The 24,028-nt window shown below is 44.9% G+C and overlaps 2 protein-coding genes across 2 annotated transcripts; one reads left to right on the top strand and one right to left on the bottom strand.

Annotated features, from left to right (window-relative positions):
* Window positions 1–11,067: 11,067 nt before the first annotated feature.
* On the bottom strand, window positions 11,068–12,399 carry F5147DRAFT_774199 (uncharacterized protein; the record flags this gene model as incomplete). The annotated part of the gene is made up of 5 exons (XM_041441576.1): window positions 11,068–11,306; window positions 11,372–11,533; window positions 11,586–11,733; window positions 11,813–12,079; window positions 12,133–12,399. 5 exons carry the CDS (start codon window positions 12,397–12,399, stop codon window positions 11,068–11,070), a joined length of 1,083 nt encoding a protein of 360 aa, XP_041292479.1.
* A 10,916-nt stretch (window positions 12,400–23,315) lies between these two features.
* Window positions 23,316–23,822, top strand: F5147DRAFT_653256 (uncharacterized protein; the record flags this gene model as incomplete). The annotated part of the gene is made up of 2 exons (XM_041433761.1): window positions 23,316–23,570; window positions 23,655–23,822. 2 exons carry the CDS (start codon window positions 23,316–23,318, stop codon window positions 23,820–23,822), a joined length of 423 nt encoding a protein of 140 aa, XP_041292478.1.
* Between the last annotated feature and the right edge of the window lie 206 nt (window positions 23,823–24,028).

Raw genomic sequence — 24,028 nt, 5'->3', positions numbered from 1 at the left:
ACTTCTATGAAGCTCGTGTTGACAAGTGGAGATTGGATCCCCGGTCACACAAGCGACAGTACCTTGAAAGATCGCCTTGATAGGTACCATACTAACAAGCAGGCAAATGAGGTGCTTCCTAGTGCAAGCGTAACTGCGGCGCTATATGTCTGCGCATCATCCGAAGTCGACATTGTGCTAGATGTCGATCCATCTGCATTGATCTACACCATCGCGGATCCCAAGTCTGACATAGACGAGGAGGAAGTAGATGTGTTATGTGCAGCGCAAGCGCTTGCACTAGCAACCACCAGACACAATACCAAGTGAGGTACTGCAAAAGGCGAAGGTAAGGGAAAGAATGTCTGGTTTGATGGCATAGAACTCGTCAGCGAGTATCGCGTGAAACCAGTGCCCGCATCTAGGCAAGCCGCTGAAGTGGAGGAGATCATCTCTCCTGCCGTCCAAGCTTTGTCGAGCAAGGGCAAGGCGCCAGAAGTTGTAAAGGTGATAACCACACCTACGACGACTGCACCCCAAACAAAGGATGCACGGAAAGCGACCGCCGCTCCCGCAACTTCATCTTCATCCTCACCCAGTTTAACACATACTGACCTCACAGACTCAACACCCTCATCATCGGCACCATCAGCAACAAAAACGGCATCATATCGGTACTCGCATGGACTGTAAGACAAAGATGCCGACAAGCGCATCCTTGAGTGCCTCCTGGATAGCAGCACCAGCATTTTGACAAGGGAATTATTCGTGATATCACCTGATGTCCGCAAACAATTCCGTGACCTTACCACCACTGAGCACGTCATGGTCGGCACAGTATCGGTCAATGAGCTAATAGGACACCCGGTGAAGGTTCAACGATACAGCGAGGCACGAACAATGCTCCTGACTGTATCTATAAATGTTGTAAGGTCGCGCGTTGCCTAGTCTGCTATACTTGAGACGACAAGTGCGTTCGACCCTAAAGGGGAAGCGAGTGCAGCAAGGATCTAGAGGTATGCGCTGAAAGCGCTACTGGTTGGCCAATGCGAAGCGCGAGAAAGCGCAGGTGCGCGCAAGGCGCGGGAATGCGCGCGTGTATGGCGCGAAGCACGGGGAAAGCGTGCGCGTGTATACAGATATGAGAGAGAGTAAGAGTGAGTTTGCTTAAGTGATGATATGATGTAAGACAAGAGAAGAGAGATGCGAGGTGTAAACAAATAGATTTCTACTATGTTCTGCTAGGTGAATAGTGGGTAGTAACCAGTAAGTCCTCTGTCGTTCTGGTGGGAGAGTAAGTTCCGGTGGGTGAGTAAGTAAGTATGTACTGCTGGCGCTTAAGTATGGCGCCTAAGCGCTGTCATGCGGAGCCGAAGCGCTACCGAGTAAGGTATGTAAAGATATATGTAAGTAAGGGTCCATGATAAAAATAAAGATGGAACGATATGCAAATGTGAGAAATGGAAATATACGCACTAGGGAACTTGGTGGACAGTGGATGGATGCTTCTGGATGGCTGGCGCTATAGGGCGCTCAAGCGCGGGAAAGCGCGCGCGCATATACATCGTGAAGCGCGGGAAAGGTACGCGCGCATGGCGCGCGTTGCGCGGGAAAGCTGCGCCTCATATAGAGATAGCTGCAGGTAGCACACAGAGTGATGCTACAAGTTCGTGCCATGTACTCCCCAGTGAAAACTGCCATATTGCACAATGAGAGGCATGAGTCTCTACATCTCCCAGGGACTTAAATTCTGAGTGTCCCCACTCAGCGCGTGTGTGGTGAGGATCTCGAGTGATAGTATGCGAGTACGATGCATGTACGATGCTTGGGTTGTTGGGCTGATGAATGCGCACGCATAGGAATGTATCACATGATATGCACGAAGCGCGGGAATGCGCAGGTGCGCGCTGAGGCGCGAAGGTGCGGGAAAGTGCGCGCGCATATGCGCTCGAGGCGTGGGAATGCAGCATAGCATGGCGAATTGCAAGGGTGACTCTGGTGTGAATAATGCACCATGGGTGTGAGGCGATGATGTGAGAGTGATATGGCTGTGGTGTGCGAAGCTGTGGGCGAGGTGCGCGCGTATGGTGTGAAGCGTGGGAGAGTGCGCGCGCATAAGGCACGAGAACCGTGAGTGTTGCATGCGCTGCATTCTGTGGGGGCGCAAGGGGCTGTTGCACAATGATCTCTGAGTCCAATATGCGTGCATGAGCATGATGCGAAGTGGCGCGGTCCAAGAGCGATCCAATCCATGTCCAAACCAAGTCCTGCTAGGTGCGCTAAATATTAGGTGCTAAAGGTTTGAACAGCATGAGTAAAACTTTATGTGAAAATATGAAGAGAAAACAGTAAACTTTGCGGATGTCCTATCCGACTTGTCTTCTTCGTGCGGCTGTCGACATCTACACCTTCCTATGAGCAAGGCGCGGGAAGCGCGCGCGCACGTGAGGCGCATGGGTGCGGGAAGATTGCGCGCATATGTGCGCGTTCTAAGGTAAAAAGAGCATGGTGCCGCGTCATGCTGTGCGAAGAGAAAATAATATCCTATTGAGCTAGGCGGGCACAATCTAAGGTTGTTTTGGTGTTTTTTCTTCTATATTCTTCTAGGCGATCCCTATATGCATATATATCTGTGTGTTATTAGTCCTTTGGATGGTGTTATAATGAGAGAAAATAAAAATGAAAGAGCACTGGACGAAACCCAGGGTAAAACGAACGGTATCCTATGAAACAGCAATGGTATGTGTTTTTCTTTGGTGCGCAGCTGAAGCGCTTGAAGCGCGTGGTGTGTGTGGCATAGGCGAGGGTCAGAAGGCGCAAGGCTGGCGCGCTTGGGGTGCTTGGTTCCTCTTCATCAAGCCTTTTTGATTGTGACTCCGAGGCGGGCTAGTAACTGGCAGAATGAATTCCTGCACAACGCGCTGCAGGTTGAAGGCGCGCCAATGGGAGGCGCTGCAAGGGGTGTAGAGGTGCTCTACAAGCTGATAGGATGCGCGCGATGTGCGTGCCTTGGGGCGATTTCGCGCGAATTCGATTATATTGGCTGAACACGCAAGGAACGGCCATTTCTCTGCAAATGTGTTAGCGAGAGACATATATAGTTCGGAATTAGGCGCAAATGTTGCGTGAATGGGCTGTAAGGGTGGTTTATCAAGGCGCAATAGGCGCATAGGTGAAAGAGAATAGTGCACGTCAGGGTGTGCAGGAACAAATTTGACATGGTAAGCAAGAATGTGAAGAATGCGAATAAATGTGGAAAGTGTGAAGTTAAAGGTGATGATGGGGGAATTAGGCGCATATGTATGTGTCAGGCGCGCGCCTAAGTCGCGCCTGGATGGCTGATTGGAATATATTTCGTGTTGAATGACAGAAATGTGATTTAAAAGGGGAGAGACAATAGAAGTGCGATAGTGTGAAGACTCTGCTAAAATTATGGATGTGCGAGGCGCGGGAATTACCGCGCGATGCGCGCGATCATGGCGCGTGAACAAGGGGTGGTGCGAAGATGAAATTAAAGTGTTTGGAATTCTCATATAGCTCCTTAAGAGCTTTAAACATGAAAGGGACAAAAAACGCGAAATGAGATGAGGGAAACTATACAATGCCTCTAGGCGCACGCATTGCGCGTTCTCAGGCGCAATATGGTGCGCCTGAGTCATCCCAGGGTCGCCTGAGACATGCTCTGCTTGGTGGTTGGGCAGTGTGATGCACTGGATGCTTTACTGGCAAGGGATAGTCACTAGAAGCAAAAAGCGCGATGTGCGCGTGATCGTTAGTGACAGATGGAATTACCAGAGGCAAAGTCTGGTTGACGCGAGGTGCAACTTGAGCCTCTGATGCGGTAGAAGGCTCCTCTATAGGCACGCTAAGGTGCAATAGATGTTTAGGGTCATCCCTGACCTCTGGCGATGTGAACGGCGATAGCGGTGACAGTGAAGGCGTGATTGGCAAGATTTCTTCCTTAAGCGATGCAATAGCGATAGGCAAGTGTGTTTCAAGCGATGGCGTAATAACTTCCACAATGGGCGCGTTATTGTGCAATAGATGTTTAGAGTCATCCCTGACTATAGGCGATGCGATAGCGATAGGCAAGCGTGATTTGAGTGGTGCATTGGTGTGCAATAGATGTTTAGAGTCATCCCTGACTAGTGACAATGCGATTGATGCTGACATTGGCAGCAAATAAGAATTGTCAGCATGCAAAACAGGTGAAGAAAGAGATGATGATGGGGGCAAAGAGGCGCCTGCAGTGCGCTTCTGGTTGCGCTTCGCGGGCGTGCGCTCGAGTTCGTGATCTAAAGCGATGCAGTCTGGTATAGCTTTGTGTGCTGGCGCAGTTGGTGGTTCAGGCAAGCGTGAATCGCGCGAAGGCGTGGGAAAATCGTGCGCACGAGGCGCAAGGATAGGAACTGGTGGCCTTTTGTCAAGTACAACATCTGAGGATGCGCGATAGAAGAGTCCGGCTGTCACACTAGCGCTAGTGGACGTATCCTGCGTTGCGTGGCTCGTGTAGTATTGATCTTTGCGCTTAGTTACCATGGCTTGCACCGGTGCTTGCGCTGGCGCGGTCGCTGGGACTAAGTTCACAATGGCACTACTACAGGCGCGTTAACTGGTGCGCTTGGCGCGGGAAAAGCGCGCGCAGGTAATAGGAACTGTGCAGCTGCAAAGACGTCCATGAATGGATATGGGTCGTGTGGATAGTGGTCGGGGAACTTGATCATAAGGCGCAAGCGAATTTGCGGCTGAGCATCTCTAGGGATTCCTTCCATGAATAAGCGGTCGCGTTCGGCCTTTCCAATACGGTCTTCATCCATAAGTGGCTGCATAACCTTCCTGAATGTGCGCAAGTAATTGCTTAGTTCGGTGCAAGAGGGCATAGGTTTGTTAGCGTATTCTCGTGCGATGGCGCATAAGTCCACGAGTGCGTAGCGTCTCTTGCCATCCCATCCATGGATACATTACCTTCACCTCATCTAAGAAGGCGTCGTAATCGCTTACTGCCGCTTCAGGCATGCCTCCCCATAGTTCTCGATCATCGCGTTCAAGGTAGCGAATAATACCTTTGATGCGGTCGAGTCCTTGGAGTCCTGCTTCATCAGCGAGCTGCTCATATGCGTCAATGAACTCGGCGAGGTTGTCTGTAGTGCCATCAAACTTGGGCGCGTTCGTCGTGCCACGGATGGGCATTCTATAAGGCATTGAAGCGCGAGAAAGGCGCGCGCGCGAGGCGCGAGAAAGCGCGACTAAAGATGGTTAGCTTGTGAAAATGCAAAGAGATTGACCTATATGTGCTAAATGGCGCTAAGTGCAAAGATGCACAGAACTAGATCTTGCTGACTGTTCCCCTCGCGGTGGGCTCCAGTTGAAGGTGAGGAATCTTGACTATAGGTGAAACGCTAAAGCTAACGGGGGTTCTACAGTAAGACCAGGATACGAGAATACGACTCGACCCAAAGGACAGCTACTGAGAGAAGTTCCTCTTTAATGTAATGGAGGGAGTCTTCGCCAACTAGACGGGTGGTAACAGGCACGCGAAGGCTGCGAGAAGATAACGCGCGCGTAGGCGCGAGTAAGCAAATGCGAAGGCGCGCGAAGGGCGCGCGCGAGCGAAAGATGCGAGGGGCGCACGCGTATACTGGAAGCGTGCTTTTGAGCGATGGGGGAGAGTGTTCAAGTATAACAGATGCGCGAGCGATGGTAGAATAGTGAAGTATAATCGGATTTCAAGTACTAAGGTGCACTTATACAATTTGCAGTATACTCAGATAAGGGAGAAGGGAAGGAAGTAAGTTAAAAGGAACTTTCCCTCTATTTAAGAAGGGAGATTACGCTATGCGGCGCGCTTCCGAGCGTGGTACCGAACCGAGTAACCATATCAACTCTAAATATATTCTAAAGCCTATGATAGACTTTCTATATGTAAGCGCGGAGATCGGACCGAAGGTACGTCAATTCAGTGAAAGGGATAAGAATAACGCACCAGTAAATCAGCGAGGACATAGGACGGACGGACGGACGGACAAGGGTACCAAGGCCTAAGGGGAGGCGCACGAGCGTGCGCTGAAAGGCGCGAGTGCGTGTAAGGCGCGCGAAGGAGGCGCGTACGTAGGGCGCGCGCAGTGAGAGCGTGTATGACTGATCCTTCAGATAAGAGCTGGAACGTGTAGGGAATTATGTGGGTAATAGGGCCGTATATTCGCATTGAGAGGCGCGAGTCTCTACACCGGTTTCAGATGAGTGGATACACGACTACGACGCTAAGTGCTTACGAAGCGACGATGGCCAAGTAGTCGCAGACCACTTCGCACCATTGCACTGCATTCATGCGACTATGATCGGAGGGTGGGTAGTCACCTGCGTCCTAGATCAAGGCACCGAAGTAGTTGTAATGCCGGCCGCAGTATGGAAATCGCTCGGTGTTGGTCTGCGGTCAGACCATCACTTAAACATGGAATTGGTTAACACCAACAAGGACGCAACATTAGGCGTTATCGAGAACATACCGCTTGATTTCAGAGGAGGACCACTGTACTTTCAAGTACAAGTCATACCTCGCGCAAGCTTTGAGATTCTTCTCAGGCGTCCATTTTCAAACTAACAACCTGTCGCACGTTTGACCTCCCTGATGGGGAACAGGATATTTTGGTTACTGACCCTAATACGCGCAAAGAACTGCACATTCTGATGCTGCCTTGGGTAAAGCGCTGCACCAGCAGCTGCATTATCTGCGGGGAGACAATATCCCGCATATACTCCAATACCGGTATTTTCCTCCATCTCATCTCAATCACTCTCACATGCTTCCTGAAGTGCCACAAAGTGTGTGCGCTTCAAGTGCCCAATTATTGCTCTTAAGGAGCATCCCCGCATCGTTTTCCACATTCACGCAAAGTTCTGTTTCTCCTGTTTCTTCTCATATCACATTGCAACCATCGGCGCATTATGCGCATTTATCGTCAACCTGTTCCGTTATTGATCAGGCGTCTATAAACACCTTTGATGCTTATTATTATTATGATCGTGCACTTCACACACTGGTTTATTAACCAGTCACAAAGAAAGTGTGCACAGTGTGGCCTGAAGAGCTCAAGCTAGTACACTGGCTCGTTAGGGTTCACGAACTCGTGTTCGCTTGGGGCGCCTCAGAACGGGGCCACCTCAATGAAACATATTTTCCACCATACAAAATCCCGATGGTGCCACACACCCCATGGTCACAACGCAATATTCTGATTCCAGCCGCAATCACCGGCGAAGTCGTTTGCATTATCAATATGAGCTGTCAACAGCTGCCTATCATTCGCGCTGGTTCTGTGTTGTCAAGAAGGACAGCCATTCTTTGCGCTTAGTCCACGACCTACAACCGCTCAACGAAGTCACTATTCGCGATGCGTCGGTCCCGCCCTTCCCCGACTTTCTAGCAGAAATGTTCGCCGGGTATGCGGTGTATGCTATGTTGGATTTGTATGCTGGTTATGATCAGCGCGCGCTCCACATTGATTCACGCAATATGACTACATTCGGAATGCCCCTAGGGCTGCATTGTTTAATGACACTTCCGCAAGGACATGCTAACACTGTACAAGTTTATCAAGGCGACACCACATTCATATTACAGCACAAAATCCCCGAATTCATGTCGCTGTTCATAGACAACATGCTGATCAAATCAGTAAAAACCCGATACCAGAACATGGATGGCTCCTATGAGACCATACCCAACAATCCAGGCATACAGCACTTATATGGGAACACTGCATCATTGTCAATCGCATCTTGCAACGCTTAGAAAATGTAGGTGCAATGGTATCCGCAACCAAGTTCATGCTAGCCGCACCATCTGCAACCATTGTTGGTCACAAGTGTACTTTCAAAGGGCGCGTGCCTGACAAATCTAAAATACAAAAAATTAGAGATTGGCCTGAGCCGAAAAACCAGTTGCACGTGCACAGGTTCCTAGGCACATGCGGTGTTCTACGCATTTTCATTTGTAACTTCTCATGCATCGCGCGCCCACTAATCAATTTGACCAAGAAAGATGTTCCATTCGAGTTCGGTGAAGAGCAGCATCAAGCGATGCAAATGCTCAAGGACTCCATACTAGATTCTCCCACACTTCGGCGGATATACTATGAAAGCAGCCGCGAAGTCATCCTAGCAGTAGACACATTGTGCATTGTGATCGGATATATCCTGCTGCAAGTTGGCGAAGATGGCAAGCGTTACCCCAATCACTTCAGATCGATCGCGCTCAATGAAGTGGAGAGCAGCTACTCACAAGCAAAGCTTGAACTCTATGGCTTGTATCGCGTGCTACGTGCAGTACACGTATACATATTTGGTGTCATCAACTTGATGGTCGAAGTCGATGCAAAGTATATCAAAGGTATGATCAATAATCCCAATTTGTAACCCAACATGACCATCAATCGATGGATCACGGGTATTCTTCTATTCCAATTTAATCTCGTTCATGTACCCACCACAAAACATGCAGGCGTTGATGGTCTCTCAAGGAGACCGTGCATAGATGAGGACCCAGAGGAAGCTGATGATCATGAGGATTGGATTGACTGCGCGTACTCATTTGGAGTTGCAATCTTAAATGAAAGGACACTCCAAGTAGAGGCAGCCAGCGCCAAATATGCTCTTTCCATGCACTTAGTGCCATTCACGCAGCCGCCGAGGCGCTTACCAGTCTTATGCACCTTTCTTGATGTTACAGAACCAATACCAGATGACCTGCAAGTTCCATGCTCTGAGAAAGTGCAAGTGCTAGACGAGCGTATGACCATGATAGAGCAATTCCTTCTCAACTGCAAAAGACCCGCTGACATTACAGATGATACATTCGCTGCATTCGTCAATCATGTGGTGCGCTTCTTTGTTCTTGAAGGCAACCTTTGGCACCATGAAGCGAATGGTAAACACCAGCTCATGGTGAAACCACATAAGCGATATCAATTGCTAAAACAAGTGCACGATGACCTAGGTCATAAGGGCATATATGCCTTTTGCTTGTGGCTGCTGTTGCATTTTTGGTGGCCGCACATCGACAATGATATCAAATGCTATACGTGCACATGCCACGAATGTCAAATCAGGCAGACGCTGAAGCTCCAAGTACCACCGATGGTGCCGACACCCAGAGGTTTGTTTCGCAGAGTACACATCGACACGATGAAGATGCCCAAAGCAGGCAGATATGAGTATCTAGTGCAAGTGTGCTGCATGCTCATGTCATATCCTGAATGGCGCATGTTGCGCAAGGAGAATACCAAGTCACTCATGGCCTTCATATATGAAGAGCTCTTATGCAGATGGGGTCCTATCACTGAGATCATTACTGATAACACGCCCGCTTATAGACTCGCCACAGACATGCTCGTGGAAAGAGACGATATCCACCCGATTCGCATATCGCCCTATAACTCACAAGCAAATGGTATAGTAGAGCGCTGGCACTGTGATGTCCAGGAGGCCATCATTAAAACTTGTGATGGAGATGATACTCACTGGTATCAAGTTGTTCATTCTGTATTTTGGGCTGAGCGCATCACCGTGCACAAATCAATGGGCTTATCGCCTTATTTTATGGTGCACGGTGTTGAGCCGATCTTTCCTTTTGACCTTGCAGAAGCTACATTCTTAGCGCCAACGCCCGCGCTGTAGGGATTCATTTCTGGCTGGGCTTGCAGAGACTGTTTTTACCTTAGTGTTATGTTTGCACTTTTGTAGCTTACATAATCAAGTTACCTTTTCACCAGTTCTACTATGAGTCTGAGTATTCAGCAAGTTTCTATCATATTTCCTCTTCTCTGAGCCTTGAGCCTGGTCCAGAAACCTTTTAGGGTCGAATAGCAGCTAGGTTCTGCAAGACCCAACATTGTTCAGACTCACCATCTGAATTGTTGTACCTTCAGCGCGCACACCATTCACAACCACAGAACTTATTGCTTGGCACGCATGGAAGTTACAGAAGCGCATAGAGGATCTCAGCACTATCAGGGACAAGGTAATGAAAGTGCACTATGCATCTATCTGCAATTTTGAGAAGCACTTCCACGCAATGATCCGTGATTACAACCATGTGCCCGGTACCTTAGTATTGGTGCACAACTCGAAGGTTGAATATGAGTTAAGCAAGAAGATGAAGCCGCAATACTTGGGACCTATGATTGTAGTGCGCTGCATGAAAGGAGGCTCACATCTGCTGGCCAAGTTGGATGGCACTATCTCTAAACTATGCTACGCAGCGTTCCGCATCATTCCTTATCATCCACACAGTGATGAGCGCATTATGGTGACAAGCGTCACTGGTAAAGATGATGAAACTCTTGATCACTTAGCCGACGAGGATATCAAAGAACCCAATGAAGACAAACCAGAGTGCACGCCTGATGCATAGCATGCAACCACTTCCGCATATCACCCGACATCCTAAATGTATATTCCCACTCCTCCCATCAAACAACAAAACAATCACAAAAACATACCATCAATTTCTATTCTCTCCGTTTTACCCCAGGTTTTGGCTGGTGACCTCAGTTTCTCTTATCATGTCTCATAAACACGTGCATAGCATTAAACATACATCCAACAGACTCTATCCTATACCGCTGATCGGGTGATAATAAACCGTCAAGTACATACCTAGAAGCGTGTGCATAACCACCCCATAGACCTTCCATTTCTAACACGCGCAGCCGTGCCACGCTCTTTTTACTCATAGACTATACACCGACACCATCTAATATCAAGCGACACACAGGGACATGTGAATGAATAGACACGAAAGGACGCCTGAAGATGACAAAGACAAGCATGCAGCTTGTGTGACCGCCGTATTTTCTTGCGACTCTATATTTCTTACATGCACTTACTCACAAATTCCTTCTTATTTAATTAGGCCAGCGAATCGATTCGGACATTGGAAATGGATATGGACATGGATGGATGCGACAAACAAGATATTATTAGGCACACAAGTGCTGCACGGAACCAGGAGCAACTATAGTATAAGGTGCTTTGGCACTGACAAGCAGTTCTAATCTAAAAAGTATCTAATGAGGAACTGGCCACTATCTACTTCTCTAGCATCTCGCCGATCTCCTTCTCCCAAGAACCCCAGTTGCATGCAAAAGAATACAGCTGGTTGCTCATGTGGAGCAATTCTGACTCCTGCACATGAGTGTGCTGTTGCAGATCGACAAGCGTCTCCCGATACTTAGCCACCTCTGTCTCCAATTCGGCGTTGTGAAGCCAAAGCTGCGCAGACTCAATCTGCACCTCCTCAAGTTGAGCCTCAAGGTGAGGTGAGGGCGCTTCGGCGCAGGCGCAGAACAAGTGGTGGCCAGCCGCTTAGCACGCTGCACCACAATAGCCTTACCACCACCAGTGACATCCTCATTGGCGGTAGTCTCACCGACTATCTCCACCTCTGATTCACCAGCATCGGGCACAGTGGCAGCAGTCGGCGTGCTCAACTTCAAAGAAGGCGCAACCTTGTCCTTGGTCAGAACAGGTGCATGCTCCTTGTTCTTGGCTGCGACTATTCAAAGGAATTAGCAAACCAAAAAGGAAAACAGAAGAAAGTCACATACCAAAGGAACAACCTTTCCTGGCCTTGATGCAAGGATTGCACCTTGCATTTGAGTCTTCAAGGACGCACTTAGCGCCAGATGCAGCGCACCACATACACTCCTTCGCCAGTTGCATAACCGAAGTAGCAGTCATGCGCCCGCCAAAATGCTAGAAAGGGGCGCATCAGTACAACCAAAAAGTGCAGTAAAAGTAAGAGAAAACTCATTGGTTGCCCCATATCTGTCACAATAGGCGAAGGCTCCTTATCCTTCTCGGCCTCCTTCCCCTTCCCTTTCTCAGAAGACTTCGACTTCTCTGCCGCCTTCTCCTTCTCAGCGCACGTCGGGTGCACAGTCAAAGCCGACTCCTCTGCTTTCTCCTTCCATGCCTTGACGGCCTTCGCCAAAGTCTTGGCGGCAAGTTTGCCCTTGTTGAGCTCTATGGTGTCCACGTCACCAATCAAAACATGCAGCTGCATGGCGCACGCCCGTTTGAAGACGGAAGTCATATCGGCCTAGACAAAAGCAATGAGTATAACAAGTAAGTGGAGAATGGAAAGAAACTTACCATAGCGGTATTCCAGTCATGGAGCCACGACTCTTGCTCCTCCAGGAGCTCTGGTTTTGGAGGAGGCGACATCTTCATGCAAATGTGCATGGTATCAAGTACCACCGCCCAGGACCGTTCGATCCAATTGGCGATGGATTCCTGTGGCTCCTTTGGAGGCACAGTGTCGAGAGTGGTGTCGCCATTGTTTTGGGTGCACTCCTCAGGCTCAGGAGAGGGTGAGGGAGAAGCAGTGAGCATAGCAGGATCAAAGATGGCAGAGGACATGATAGCAGATGATGAAAGATAATCGCAAAGACGTGATGGAGTATTGAATTGAAGAAGAGAAGCATGACACGTGACTGGCTTTTATGCCGGAAATGAACCACATTATGTCAGCACAATTCCGCCCGCTCACCACAATTCACGCGACCACAGTGGACCTGCTCCACATCCGATATGGCACGTTCTGCCCACGATCACGTGACTTTTCTCGACGAAAATAAGCTAAGTCCATCCACCCCTATGTACGCTGACTGGGGACAGTCAGAGGCTAAGTTCCTATGAGATGTAGAGACTGACATCTCTGTGGCCTCATAGAGGGCTAATTCTCCAACACTCTAATCACCTCCCAAACACAGCGCGACCCATATCTCATTCAGCACACTTCGTGCTTCGTCGGCTGCTCGCATGCAGGCGCTTCGGTCGTGCATATATGCACACGCATCTTTGGTTCTGTCGCTCATCCTCTGTCCATCCATTCCATGTCCATTTGGTTCGTCAGTGCGTATTCCTATCTTATTCTCATGTATTCTGACATATCTCCGGCTCTTGTGCACATATTCTGTATGTTTCGTCACGGACCCTTATTACATATCATCATGTACTCACTTCGCTTTCCGGCTCGCTTTAGCGCTTGACAGCGCTTAACACTACTTAGAATATATATACTCCTGTCTCTATGTAGAATGACCATCATCTTCTTCCCGCACATTGTTGGACTCTAAGTCTAAATCTCTGTCATATCTGCTGACCAACAATAAGCGCTTGAACGTGCACGAGCACCAGTCTTTATATTCTCATATACAAACATTGTCTTATCCGTTCCCCAACTCACTTGAGAGTCGCTGTGCTCCACCACCCACACATGCGCCTCACGTTCACTCAGTGCACGCTGTCGCACTTGTCACTCAGTAGCAATCCCCTTGGGCCAACATTAGATTCGTGCACAGAGGACCATCTGAGTATATCTCATACCACCCACTTTCTACCATTCTACATTCCTCACCTACACCAGATCCAACCCACTTCTTTGTTCTGCTTCTTCCCCCTTTCATATGTCCCCTTTTCCAGTCCTCTGGTTATTTACATATCTGACTGTATTCATTTATCTGGACCTTGTTTCATTTCCAACTTCATTTTATTATGTTCCATTATACTATTGATAAGCTTTCCACATGCTTCATACATAGCCTTGCACTGCACTGACTGACCTTCTGTTATGTTTCCTATAGTATATAATCCCTGTAAATTCTCTGTACATCATCAGTTTGAATATCATCTTAGATTCTGCTCATTCCTGCCTCTGTCTGACTTGATTGTCTCCTCTTGTTGTCCTCCAATAGTCTTAAGATTGATTCCTATTGACTTAACATCTCCACCTCTACCTCCAGTAGTCTTTTACTGTTTTTTTGGGAGGGCCTGGACAGCTGCCATGTGTTTCTCAATTTGTTCCGCAGTTTGTTTCATTCACCACAATATATACAAACAATAGTGACATAGGGTTTAGTTAGGGTCTAGTCATATATAAGCCTAATGCCACCTCCAGCAAAAGAGCAAATTCACTGGTTTCCATCTCCTCCAGATAGCAGTGGCAATGGTTGTCCAGCTTATCATAGGTGTTGTCATTATTTATATGACCCCATTTCTTAATAAGGAGCCATCTCACAGATGCTTGGTTTGGAATGTGCAACTCACTTCTTATTCCATATCAAGGTGTTTAGTACCATTTGGCTGAATGGGGCTGAGCTGCAGTTCAGTGAGCAATATATGACTAGGTCAATGTAGTAGAGTCTTCTCAATACTGTGACAGGCTAAAAACATTGAAAGAAATTCACAATCTTTGGTACACTCAAGCTCATAATGTCATTGAGAGAATATTTTGGGTTCTCAGGAGGTGTTTCATGATACTGGTACACCCACCAGAGTATAGTATACCAACACAAGCTTGCATCCTCCCAGCCCTTTGTGCCATCCTTAATTTTATTTGCATTCACAATCTGACAGAAATAGAAGACTTTGCTGATGAAGATTTCATTGACTATGATCCAGGCAAGTCTCAAGGTGACCTTACAGAAGGACCAGCCAACCATGAAGAGAGGCAGCAGGCACAGACAAAATGTGTATCATTCAGTAGGTTTTTGCACATGCACAGTCCAGGAGAAACAGACTTTAATTCTGTTGTGACAACCACTTGGCAAAGAATGATTATATAGGTTTCAAACCTGCTCAGTCCAAGAAAATCATATGTTGAATATATTGTGGCAGTAACTATAGCTAAGACCATTAAAATTATCCATCAGGAAATGCTAAGGTGTGATTTCATAGAATAAAAATATTATTATTGTCAGGTTTCAAACCTGTACAGGTGAAGAGAAATAGATTTTAAATCTGATAACAACTTGACTAAGACCTATAAAAATCAATGTCTGGGATACAGTCTATGAGCAAATATTCAAGACATGTTTTTATATGAAAACAATAGGTTTAAAACCTGCACAGTCTAAGAGTAACAGATTTTGACTATGATGATCACTAGGCAAATTCATCTTCAGCAGGTGTTGAACCTATGCAGACAGATTTAGATTCTGGAGTATTGACTGCTTGACTAAGACCAGTGAGATGCACTCCAAATGAATTCATTCAGAAGTAAATCCTCAACATGCATTTATCTGCACTGGGTCCAGATTCATGTATAGTGGAATATAAGTCAAACTGTGCTATGGGAGTGCATGGAATAATACAGTGGTAGTGCACTGTAGGAAGCTAAGTTACAAAAACCAGAAACAGGTGCATATGCCTCACTAAACATGCTTCCGCAAGGCAGAGCCAAAGTGCTTGTGAAGAGAGTATGTAAATATATGTAACTTGGTGGGCAATGACATGGATGAAGACCACCATATCATAAGTGCATGAATTCACTGGATTCTGAGCTTTCATATTTTTATACTTGCATCAGGAAATGTCAGGATGTAATTGCATAGAATAAAAATATAATCATTGGCAGGTTTCAAATCTGCAAAGTCCAAGAGACACAGATTTCAACTCTGGTGACAACTTGACTAAGACCAATGAAGATCAATGTCTGGGATATTGTCTATGAACAAACATTCAAGGTATGTTCTCATAGAAAAAAATGTGACATTCAACAGGTTTCAAACCTGTACCACTCCAATAGAAACAGATGTTGATTCCATTGAGACAACCACTTGGCTAAACACAACTCTGATGTGCTTGTAAGCAAATTGACCATGAGCATGTGTCAAGGTGCGGTTTCATTAAAAAAAATGAATTTTATCATTGGCAGGTTTGAAACCTGCACAGTCCAAGAGACACAGATTTTGACTCTGATAATTTCATCTCTAGCAGGTTTTGAACCCACACACACAGATTTGAAACAGATTTGGATTCTGTTGTGGCAACTGTTTGACTAACACCAGATAGATGCATTTAAAAAAAAAACATTCAGAAGGGAATCTGCAAGGTGAGTCTACTGTTCCCTGTTACTCTCAATGTTTGTCCTCAGCTGAACAGATAAATTAAATATATACCACAATACAGCACTTTCAAAAAGCGAGAGGAGAGCAACATGATGATGAAAGGTCTCAAATACAGTGCACTTCAACCTTATACATATAAACCAAAAACACAAAAATCTCAGATCCAACACTTTGGCATTGGACACTGTTTCTCACTCTCAGAATTTTGACCTCACACTCATCAGGATCTGACTGCTGCAAGGAAGCAAACTGAGTGAAGTGATACTATGAAGTGTGCAGGGTGTTACAGTAACATGGCATGAGTCCCCTGCCAGCAGACAGCCCTCTGCCACCGCACGGCTATAGACGATACCGGAGTCTCACCAGCTCTATGACGATAGATGACGATAGAAGATGATAGACTGATAAACGGCAACTGCCGGCTTAGATAAGCGGTCTGGACCGCACGTGACGACATATGACGACATAGGTCTAGAAGACCTATTTATGTTATCAAGATAGAAGGCAAGCCTCATGCTGCCTCATGTACTGATAGAAGGATGCCTCATGGATCCTATCTACGATAGAAGCCCGCCTCATGGACGCTATCTCTGACTCATGTAGATAAGCAGATTAGAACCCAGCTTTAGGCTGAGCTTAGATACGAAGAGTAGTCTTATATAAGGTCGAAGATTAACAGTAGATATTCCTTACTTTAATCTTACTAGGTTTACCCTTGAACTCCTTGTCCCACTAAAGCTACCTGCTCGACATCGACTCGTACCTTCAGTGACGCCTCTCACTGTCTGTAAACCGCTATCATCTCAGCGTAACCCCTTGTTAACCACCACGAGCTACGTTCGAGTACGCAACCTTTGCTTGTCTGTAAAGGCTGACGACTCTCAGCACTCGGTACCACTGTCGTGGTTGTCACTGTTTAGATCATCCTAGTCGCACATGACCGTTTGTCGTAACACAGGGTGAAGATATGAGAGCCAACAATATGAATGTTAGCATATTCAGTTGAGCATGTTGCAATATGAAAAAAAGTGTGTCATCTGATGGGTTTCAATGATGTGGCTAAGACCATTTTTAAATGAGTTTTTGAGAAAACTATCTATGAGAAAATGTTATGATCTACACGGTTCAAGAGACACAGATTTTGACTCTGGTGGCAACTTGACTAAGACTAATGAAAATCAGTGTCTGAGACTGTCTATGATTCAATATTCAAGACATCTTCTAATAGAAAAAATGCAGCATTCAATGAGTTTTAAGCCATCAAGGTGCATTTTCATAAAATAAAATAAATGTTATCATTGGCAGGTTTCAAACCTGTGCAGTCTGAAGAGAAACATATTTTGACTCTGATGATCACTTGTAATTTTATCTTTATCAGGTTTTGAACCTACAGAAACAGATTTAGATTCTGTCATATCAACTGCTCAGCTAAGACCAGTTGGATGCACTCTCAATAACTTTATTCATAAGTGAATCCTCAAGGTAAATTTATCTGCATTTTGTCAGTTCTAACATAACCCTTGAGCCCAACCATATGTAATCCTTCCATTGGCAGTTGTCACTCATGACCCAGTTATTAATCCAAAGACATCACAAACATCATTGGCCCACCATGGCAGTCTGCCATTAGCACATTTTTGGAGCAATTGCTAGATAAATAGGTCTTAAAGTCGAGGCTCAGAAGAAGTCTGATGTCTTTTGCGATAAGAGTAGAATAAAAAAATCAATTGTGGCAACCATATTATGACAAAATGCAGATGAATGTGCCTTGAGGATTCACTTCTGAATGTATTTATTGGGAGTGCATATAACTGGTTTTAGCCAAGCGATTAAATACAACAGAATCTAAATCTGTCTGTGTGGGTTCAAAACCTGCTAAAGATATCAGTGTTAAGTGATCATCAGAGTCAAAATCTGTTTCTCTGGGACCATGCAGGTTTTAAACCTGCCAATGATTATATTTTTAGTCTATGCAATTACACTCTGATATTTTCTCATAGATAGTTTTCTCCAAAACCCATCATAATTGCTCTTTTCCATATCATTGCCACAATAGATTCAAAATATGTTTCAATCAAAGCCCACAGGTTTGCAATCAGTCAAATGATGTATTTCTTTTTCATGTTGCAATATGCTTGATTGAATATTTTCTCATGGATGGTTTCTCAGACTTTGATCTTCATTGTTGCTAGTTCAGGAGTTATCAAAGTCAAAATCTGATTTTCCTGTACCGAGCAGGTCAAAAACATGTATCACTCAGCATATTTCAAGCATGCATAGTTTAAGAGAAACAAACTTCAATTCTGTTTGCAACAAGCGCTTGGCTAAGGATAATCAGATTTTAAATCTATTGCGGCAATGACATGGCTGAGACCATTGAAGATGAGTTTTTGATAAAACCATTCACAAGGAAATGTCAAGATGTGATTTCATAGAAGAAAAATATCATCATCAGAGTGGGTTTCAAATCTGCAAAGTCCAAGAGACACAGATTTTAACTCTGGTGACAACTTGACTAAGACCAATGAAGATGGGTCCATGAGTGAAAACTGATAATAAAAGAATCACACAGTTGAATCCAAGGGGGATGTTAGTTCATTATCCTTACTTAGACCCCTGCCTTCCTGCACCAGTATGGCAAAGTCAGACCTTGCCACACACAGACCAAATTAAAAACCTGACAACACTATTTTTTATTCACGACCAAAGTCTTGATGCAAACTTGGAAGGCTAAGTGAAATAACAATTCAATTCTTTCTAAAGGTCTTGATTTGGTTGAAGAAAAAGAAGAGCAGATTACAAATCAAACCTTCAAGTTTAAAAGAACTGACAAAATGCAAATAAATGTGCCTTGAGGATTCACGTTTGAATGAGTTCATTGGAAGTGCATCCAACTGGTCTTAGCCAAGCAGTTGATGCAACAAAATCTAAATTTGTCTGTGTGGGTTCAAAACCTGCTAAAGATGAAATTGCAAGTGATCACCAGACTCAAAATTTGTTTCTCCTGAACCATGATAGGTTTCAAACCTGTCAATGATGAATTTTTTTTTTCTATAAAAATATGCTCTGATATGATTTCTTTATGGAGTTTGAAAATCTGTTGAATGGTGCATTTTGCTATTAGAACATGTCTTAAATATCTGCTCATGGACAGCATCTCAGACATCAATCTTGATAAGGAAATGTCAAGGTGTGATTTCATAGAACAAAAATGTTGTTATTGGCAGGTTTCAAACCTGCACAGTTCAAGAGAAACAGATTTTGAATCTGGCGACAACTTGACTAAGATCAATGAAGATCAACATCTGAGATACTGTCTATGAGCAAATATTCAAGACATGTTCTTATATGAAAAAATGTGACATCCCATAAGTTTCAAACTTATTGCACTCCAATGGAAACAGATTTCAACTCTGTGATCAGAGCCACTTGACCAAACACAACTGTGATTGGCTTGCAAGCAAACCGACCATGAGCAAATTTTCAGGTATGTTTTCATAGAAAATGAAATGTACCACCGGCAGGTTTCAAACCTGCACAGTCCAAGAGAAACAGATTTTTACTCTGGTGATCACTTGGCAAATTCATCTTCAGCAGGTTTTGAACCCATGCAGACAGATTTAGATTCTGTTGTATTTAACCGCTTGGCTAAGACCAGTTAGATGCACTCCCAATAAATACATTCAGAAGTGGTTTTATTTTATCCTGCTCAAACCTGCCTCTGATTAGCTGACAAGCTGACTGTGTTACAAGCATCCGTAACACCTACTGGAGCCCCAGCTCTGCCTACACCAGCCCCCGCTCTGCTAGACTCCTGATGTGGCTGCACGCCGCCTGCACTTAGAAAGACAGCGGTCTGGACCGCAGTGACACCGCCCCTGGCCTAGATGGCCTTGTACCTGATCCATGGAGGCTGTACGCCTCATGGTCACCCTAGATCAGCGCATGTATACCTCATGCCGCTTCATGAAGATCCGGAGCGCCCTTGGCACCTCATGTACTTATGCGCAGCCGCACTTGGCGCTGCATGCTTGATCAGAGGTTAAGCCTCATGTACCTTATCTGAACCTCATGTCTTGTTATCATAGATCCTAGATATACTATAGATTACAGACTGAGCTTGAACACTTACATGTAGCACATATAAGTAGACAGATTATTGTACTTAGACTTTACTTTAATCTACTTGGTTCTATCCTGAAACTTGTTCAACTAAGCCTCCCAGCTTAGTTGTCTAGACCGCACTTCTAAGTCGCTCTCCGCTTCTTAGCCGTATCCGCTAGCCCTGTATCTCGACGAGCGCCGTCTTACCGAGATAACCGGAGGAACCCTTGACATTCCGTCAAGCCGAGAACCACCCTTAGCTTCATAGGCTCACTCGAGCCGTCGCTAAGAAGACCTATCCAAGTTCACACACACCGACCGACAGTCAGTGTAACAGACTGACCATAAACATATGTCAAGGTGTGCTTTCATAGAATAAAAATAAAAGACGGGTTTCAAACCTGCGCTGTTCAAGAGAAACAGATTTTGACTCTGGTGATCACTTGATGATTTCATCTTTAGCAGGTTTTGAACCCACACAGACAGATTTAGATTCTGTTATATCAACTGCTTGGCTAAGACCAGTTAAATTCACTTCCAATGAACCCAATGATTCAGAAGTGAGTCCTCAAGGTACATTTATCTGCATTTTGTCAGTTCTTTCAATAGCATGATTACTGTCGATTCTTTTATAATGCTCTTATTGCAAAAAGACACAGACTCCTGCTGGGGCTCTTGACTTCAAGACCTGTTTATCTAACAATTGGCCTGAAAAAGTGCTGAATAACCTGGGGAATGAGGAAAAATACAAATCTATCTATTGAGGCTGAGATTCTTTATTGTGCTTATTCAACAAGTGGTTGCCAGAGTCAAAATATATTTCTCTTGAACTAAGCAGGTTTGTAATTTGTATAATGATGTGTCTTTTGCATTAACTCGTGATTTATCACGTTCCACCATTTTGGATTTTATAGAATAAAAATGTTGTTGTTGGCAGGTTTCAAACCTGCACAGCTGAAGAGAAACAGATTTTCAATCTGATGACATTCAACAAGTTTCAAACTTGTTGCATTCCAATGGAAATAGATTTTGATTCTGTTATGACAACCACTTGGCTAAACACAACTTTGATGAGCTTTTAAGCAAACTGACCATGAGCATGTGTCAAGGTGCATTTTCATATAAAATGAATCTTATCACTGACAGGTTTCAAACCTGCATAGTCCAAGAGAAACAGATTTTGACTCTCATGATCACTTGGCAAATTCATCTTTAGCAGGTTTTGAACCCACACAAACAGATTTAGATTCTGTTGTATCAACTGCTTGGCTAAGACCAGTTGGATTGTCAAAATGGGAATGAGACCAAGAAAATTTGGAATGGACCAATGGTAAGAATACAATGTACAGGAGGCATGAGTCAAGAAAGGGAAGCCACATGTGTGGCATGAGTCATAACAAGATATGTTTTTTTATAAAACCAAAATAACATCACTGTTGGCAGGTTTTGTTACAAGTAACATCGGTCACATGGCTCCCCTATCATTTTCCCTTCATCCTGGCCCTCACCATCTACCAGCTCGTCCTCCTTTACCGACTTTCCATTGACCGGATCCTCGGGACCGTTCCCATCCCTCGCATCGCCCGCCTCTATGCACGTGCACGCACGTTCCTCCCCTGATTCGACCACCAATGTGGTCCTGCACCTGTGACTCGGTCTGACTCGTGCCACCAATGTGGCTTTCCTTTCCTGTTCCTTCTGACTGCGGATTCCTGCACGTTGTACTCTTACCGTTGGTCCATTCCAACATTTCTCAGTCTCATTCCACATTCGACCACCCACCACTAATTCGGCTCTGTTGCCAACGCACCTATACCATTCTCGTTTCCCCTCGACCCTTACCTACTGTGCGGTAGCCTTGCCCTTAACCCTCTCCACTTAGTATAAGTAGTCGGTCACCTTGTACTAGATTCTCTAACTTGAATCTACTCAATCTTCCCTGGAACATACTTCCCTCTAAACGCCCCTTTGGCTTCAGTCTCTAGTATCTTTTCTTAGTTGCTCATCGCGACTAAGTCTACCTCGATCGACCTTATCGTACGGACAAGACTGTCCTTACCTTAAGCGACTTCTAAGACATCCGTCTCCGAAGTCACGTGACACGCGCGTACTGTGATCACTGCCGACTCGTCGTCGCCAGTCTCACTTGCTATACCAGATCCTTCCGGTTATGTCACGAACGTTAGCAGACGACGCCCCTCTTAGGGCTCCGCCTAACAGATCTATTTGAGTGCGTAACAGGTTTCAAACATGCACAGTCTGATGGAAACTGATATTGACTCTGTTGACCACTTGACTAAGATCAGTAAAGATATGTGTCTGAGAAACTATTCATGGGCAAATATTTAAGACATGTTTCAACAGCAAAAATATAACATCAAATGGGTTTCAAACCCATGCATTTCAACAGAAACAGATTTTGATTCTGTCATGAGAACCACTGAGCTAAATGCAATTGAGATAGGCTTTTGAGGAAACCATACACAAGTGAATGTCAGGGCATGTTTTTATAGAAAACGAATGTTGCAATTGGCAGGTTTGAGCAGAATATACAGATAAATGTGCCTTGAGGATTCACTTTTGAATATATTTATTGGGAGTGCATCTAACTGGTCTTAGCCAAGCAGTTAAATACAACAAAATCTAAATCCAACTAGACCTAATATCTTCTTAGATATATGATCTATAGATAAATACCTATAAAACTAAATATCTCTATGGTCAGTGACTCAGACAAATACCAATAGCTGATAATGTGGTCGTTCGTGGGTGGAGTCACTCTAACAGTATAGAGATGACACAAAATGAAAAGACCCTCTTCTTAATGCTTCACACAGCAACAATTATTTGTACACAAACTTAATGCAGCAAGTTGTGTAGAGTTACAATAAGAATCCCCCTCAATACAAAACAGATGAAACTACTATTAGGCCTAGTTCACCAATACTCCACAAGGGAAAAAGGGGAAGGCATCATGAAGGCCAATTTCATCACCATCTATGGCTGCGCTCACCTCTGTGCACTCATACCAGACCTCATTCACATAGCTTTCTGCAAGACTGATGTCTGGTCATTTAATGGTGACATCGTACCTAGCAATATGCTGGCTCCAAGCAAGGAAACATCAACTAAGTCCTATCTTCCAATCACATCATCCTTGCCCATTAGAATTCTTGCTGATGTCATTCAAAAGATGTCAACACAACTTAGTAATAACAGATATGAAGAAAACATTCAGTAAGCTCATCATAGGAAGATCTTGAGACTATCATCTAATGACTCGCTGAAATATCATTGTCAAAACTTGTCTCATCAACACCAATGAACTCGCAGACTGACCTACAGCATGCCACAGCCCACACTATCTCCCCCATCAAGAAATTGCATGCACCTGTCACAAACATTCATCTAGCAACTGCAAATAAAATTTTGCTTCTTGCATCTCTCCACCAAGCTGAGGCAGCCAATGTTGCACTGAAAAAATGCATTATTACACTCCAGGCATCCAATGTCTTGAATGAGATGTACTGTGTCAAAATTCGCAGTCAGCTTGCTCACCAGGAGTCAAAAAAGCAGGTAGGAAACAATGATAGAAAGATTTTTGGGAATGGCTTACTATTCTTGTTGTCAGGCAATGATTTCTATGAAAGAGTTGTTTAGTTCGAGGAGGCTCAAACAAGAGCTGCAGCTGAGAAGAGAATAAGGACAAAAGAGCGAAAGAGACATGCTGAAGCATTGACAGATTGGAAGAAGCTTGAGGATGCGAGGAAGGCAGAGAATAAGGCACAGCAAGAGCACTATTACAAAGCATTACAGATATTAACATAAGTGCATAAATTCACTGGATGCTGAGCTCTCATATTTTTGTACTTACATCAGGAAATGTCAGGATGTAATTGCATAGAATAAAAATATTACCATTAGCAGGTTTGAAACCTGCAAAGTACAAGAGAAACATATTTTGACTCTGATGAAAACTTGACTAAGGCTAATGAAGATCTATGTCTGAGATGCTATCTAGGAGCAGATATTTA

The sequence above is a fragment of the Suillus discolor genome, assembly GCF_016758755.1.
Source record: "Suillus discolor strain FC423 chromosome Unknown F5147scaffold_30, whole genome shotgun sequence".
NCBI lineage: Eukaryota > Fungi > Basidiomycota > Agaricomycetes > Boletales > Suillaceae > Suillus > Suillus discolor.
The sequence above is the reverse complement of the archived record's forward strand: the minus strand, read 5'-3'. Positions and strand labels throughout refer to the sequence as shown.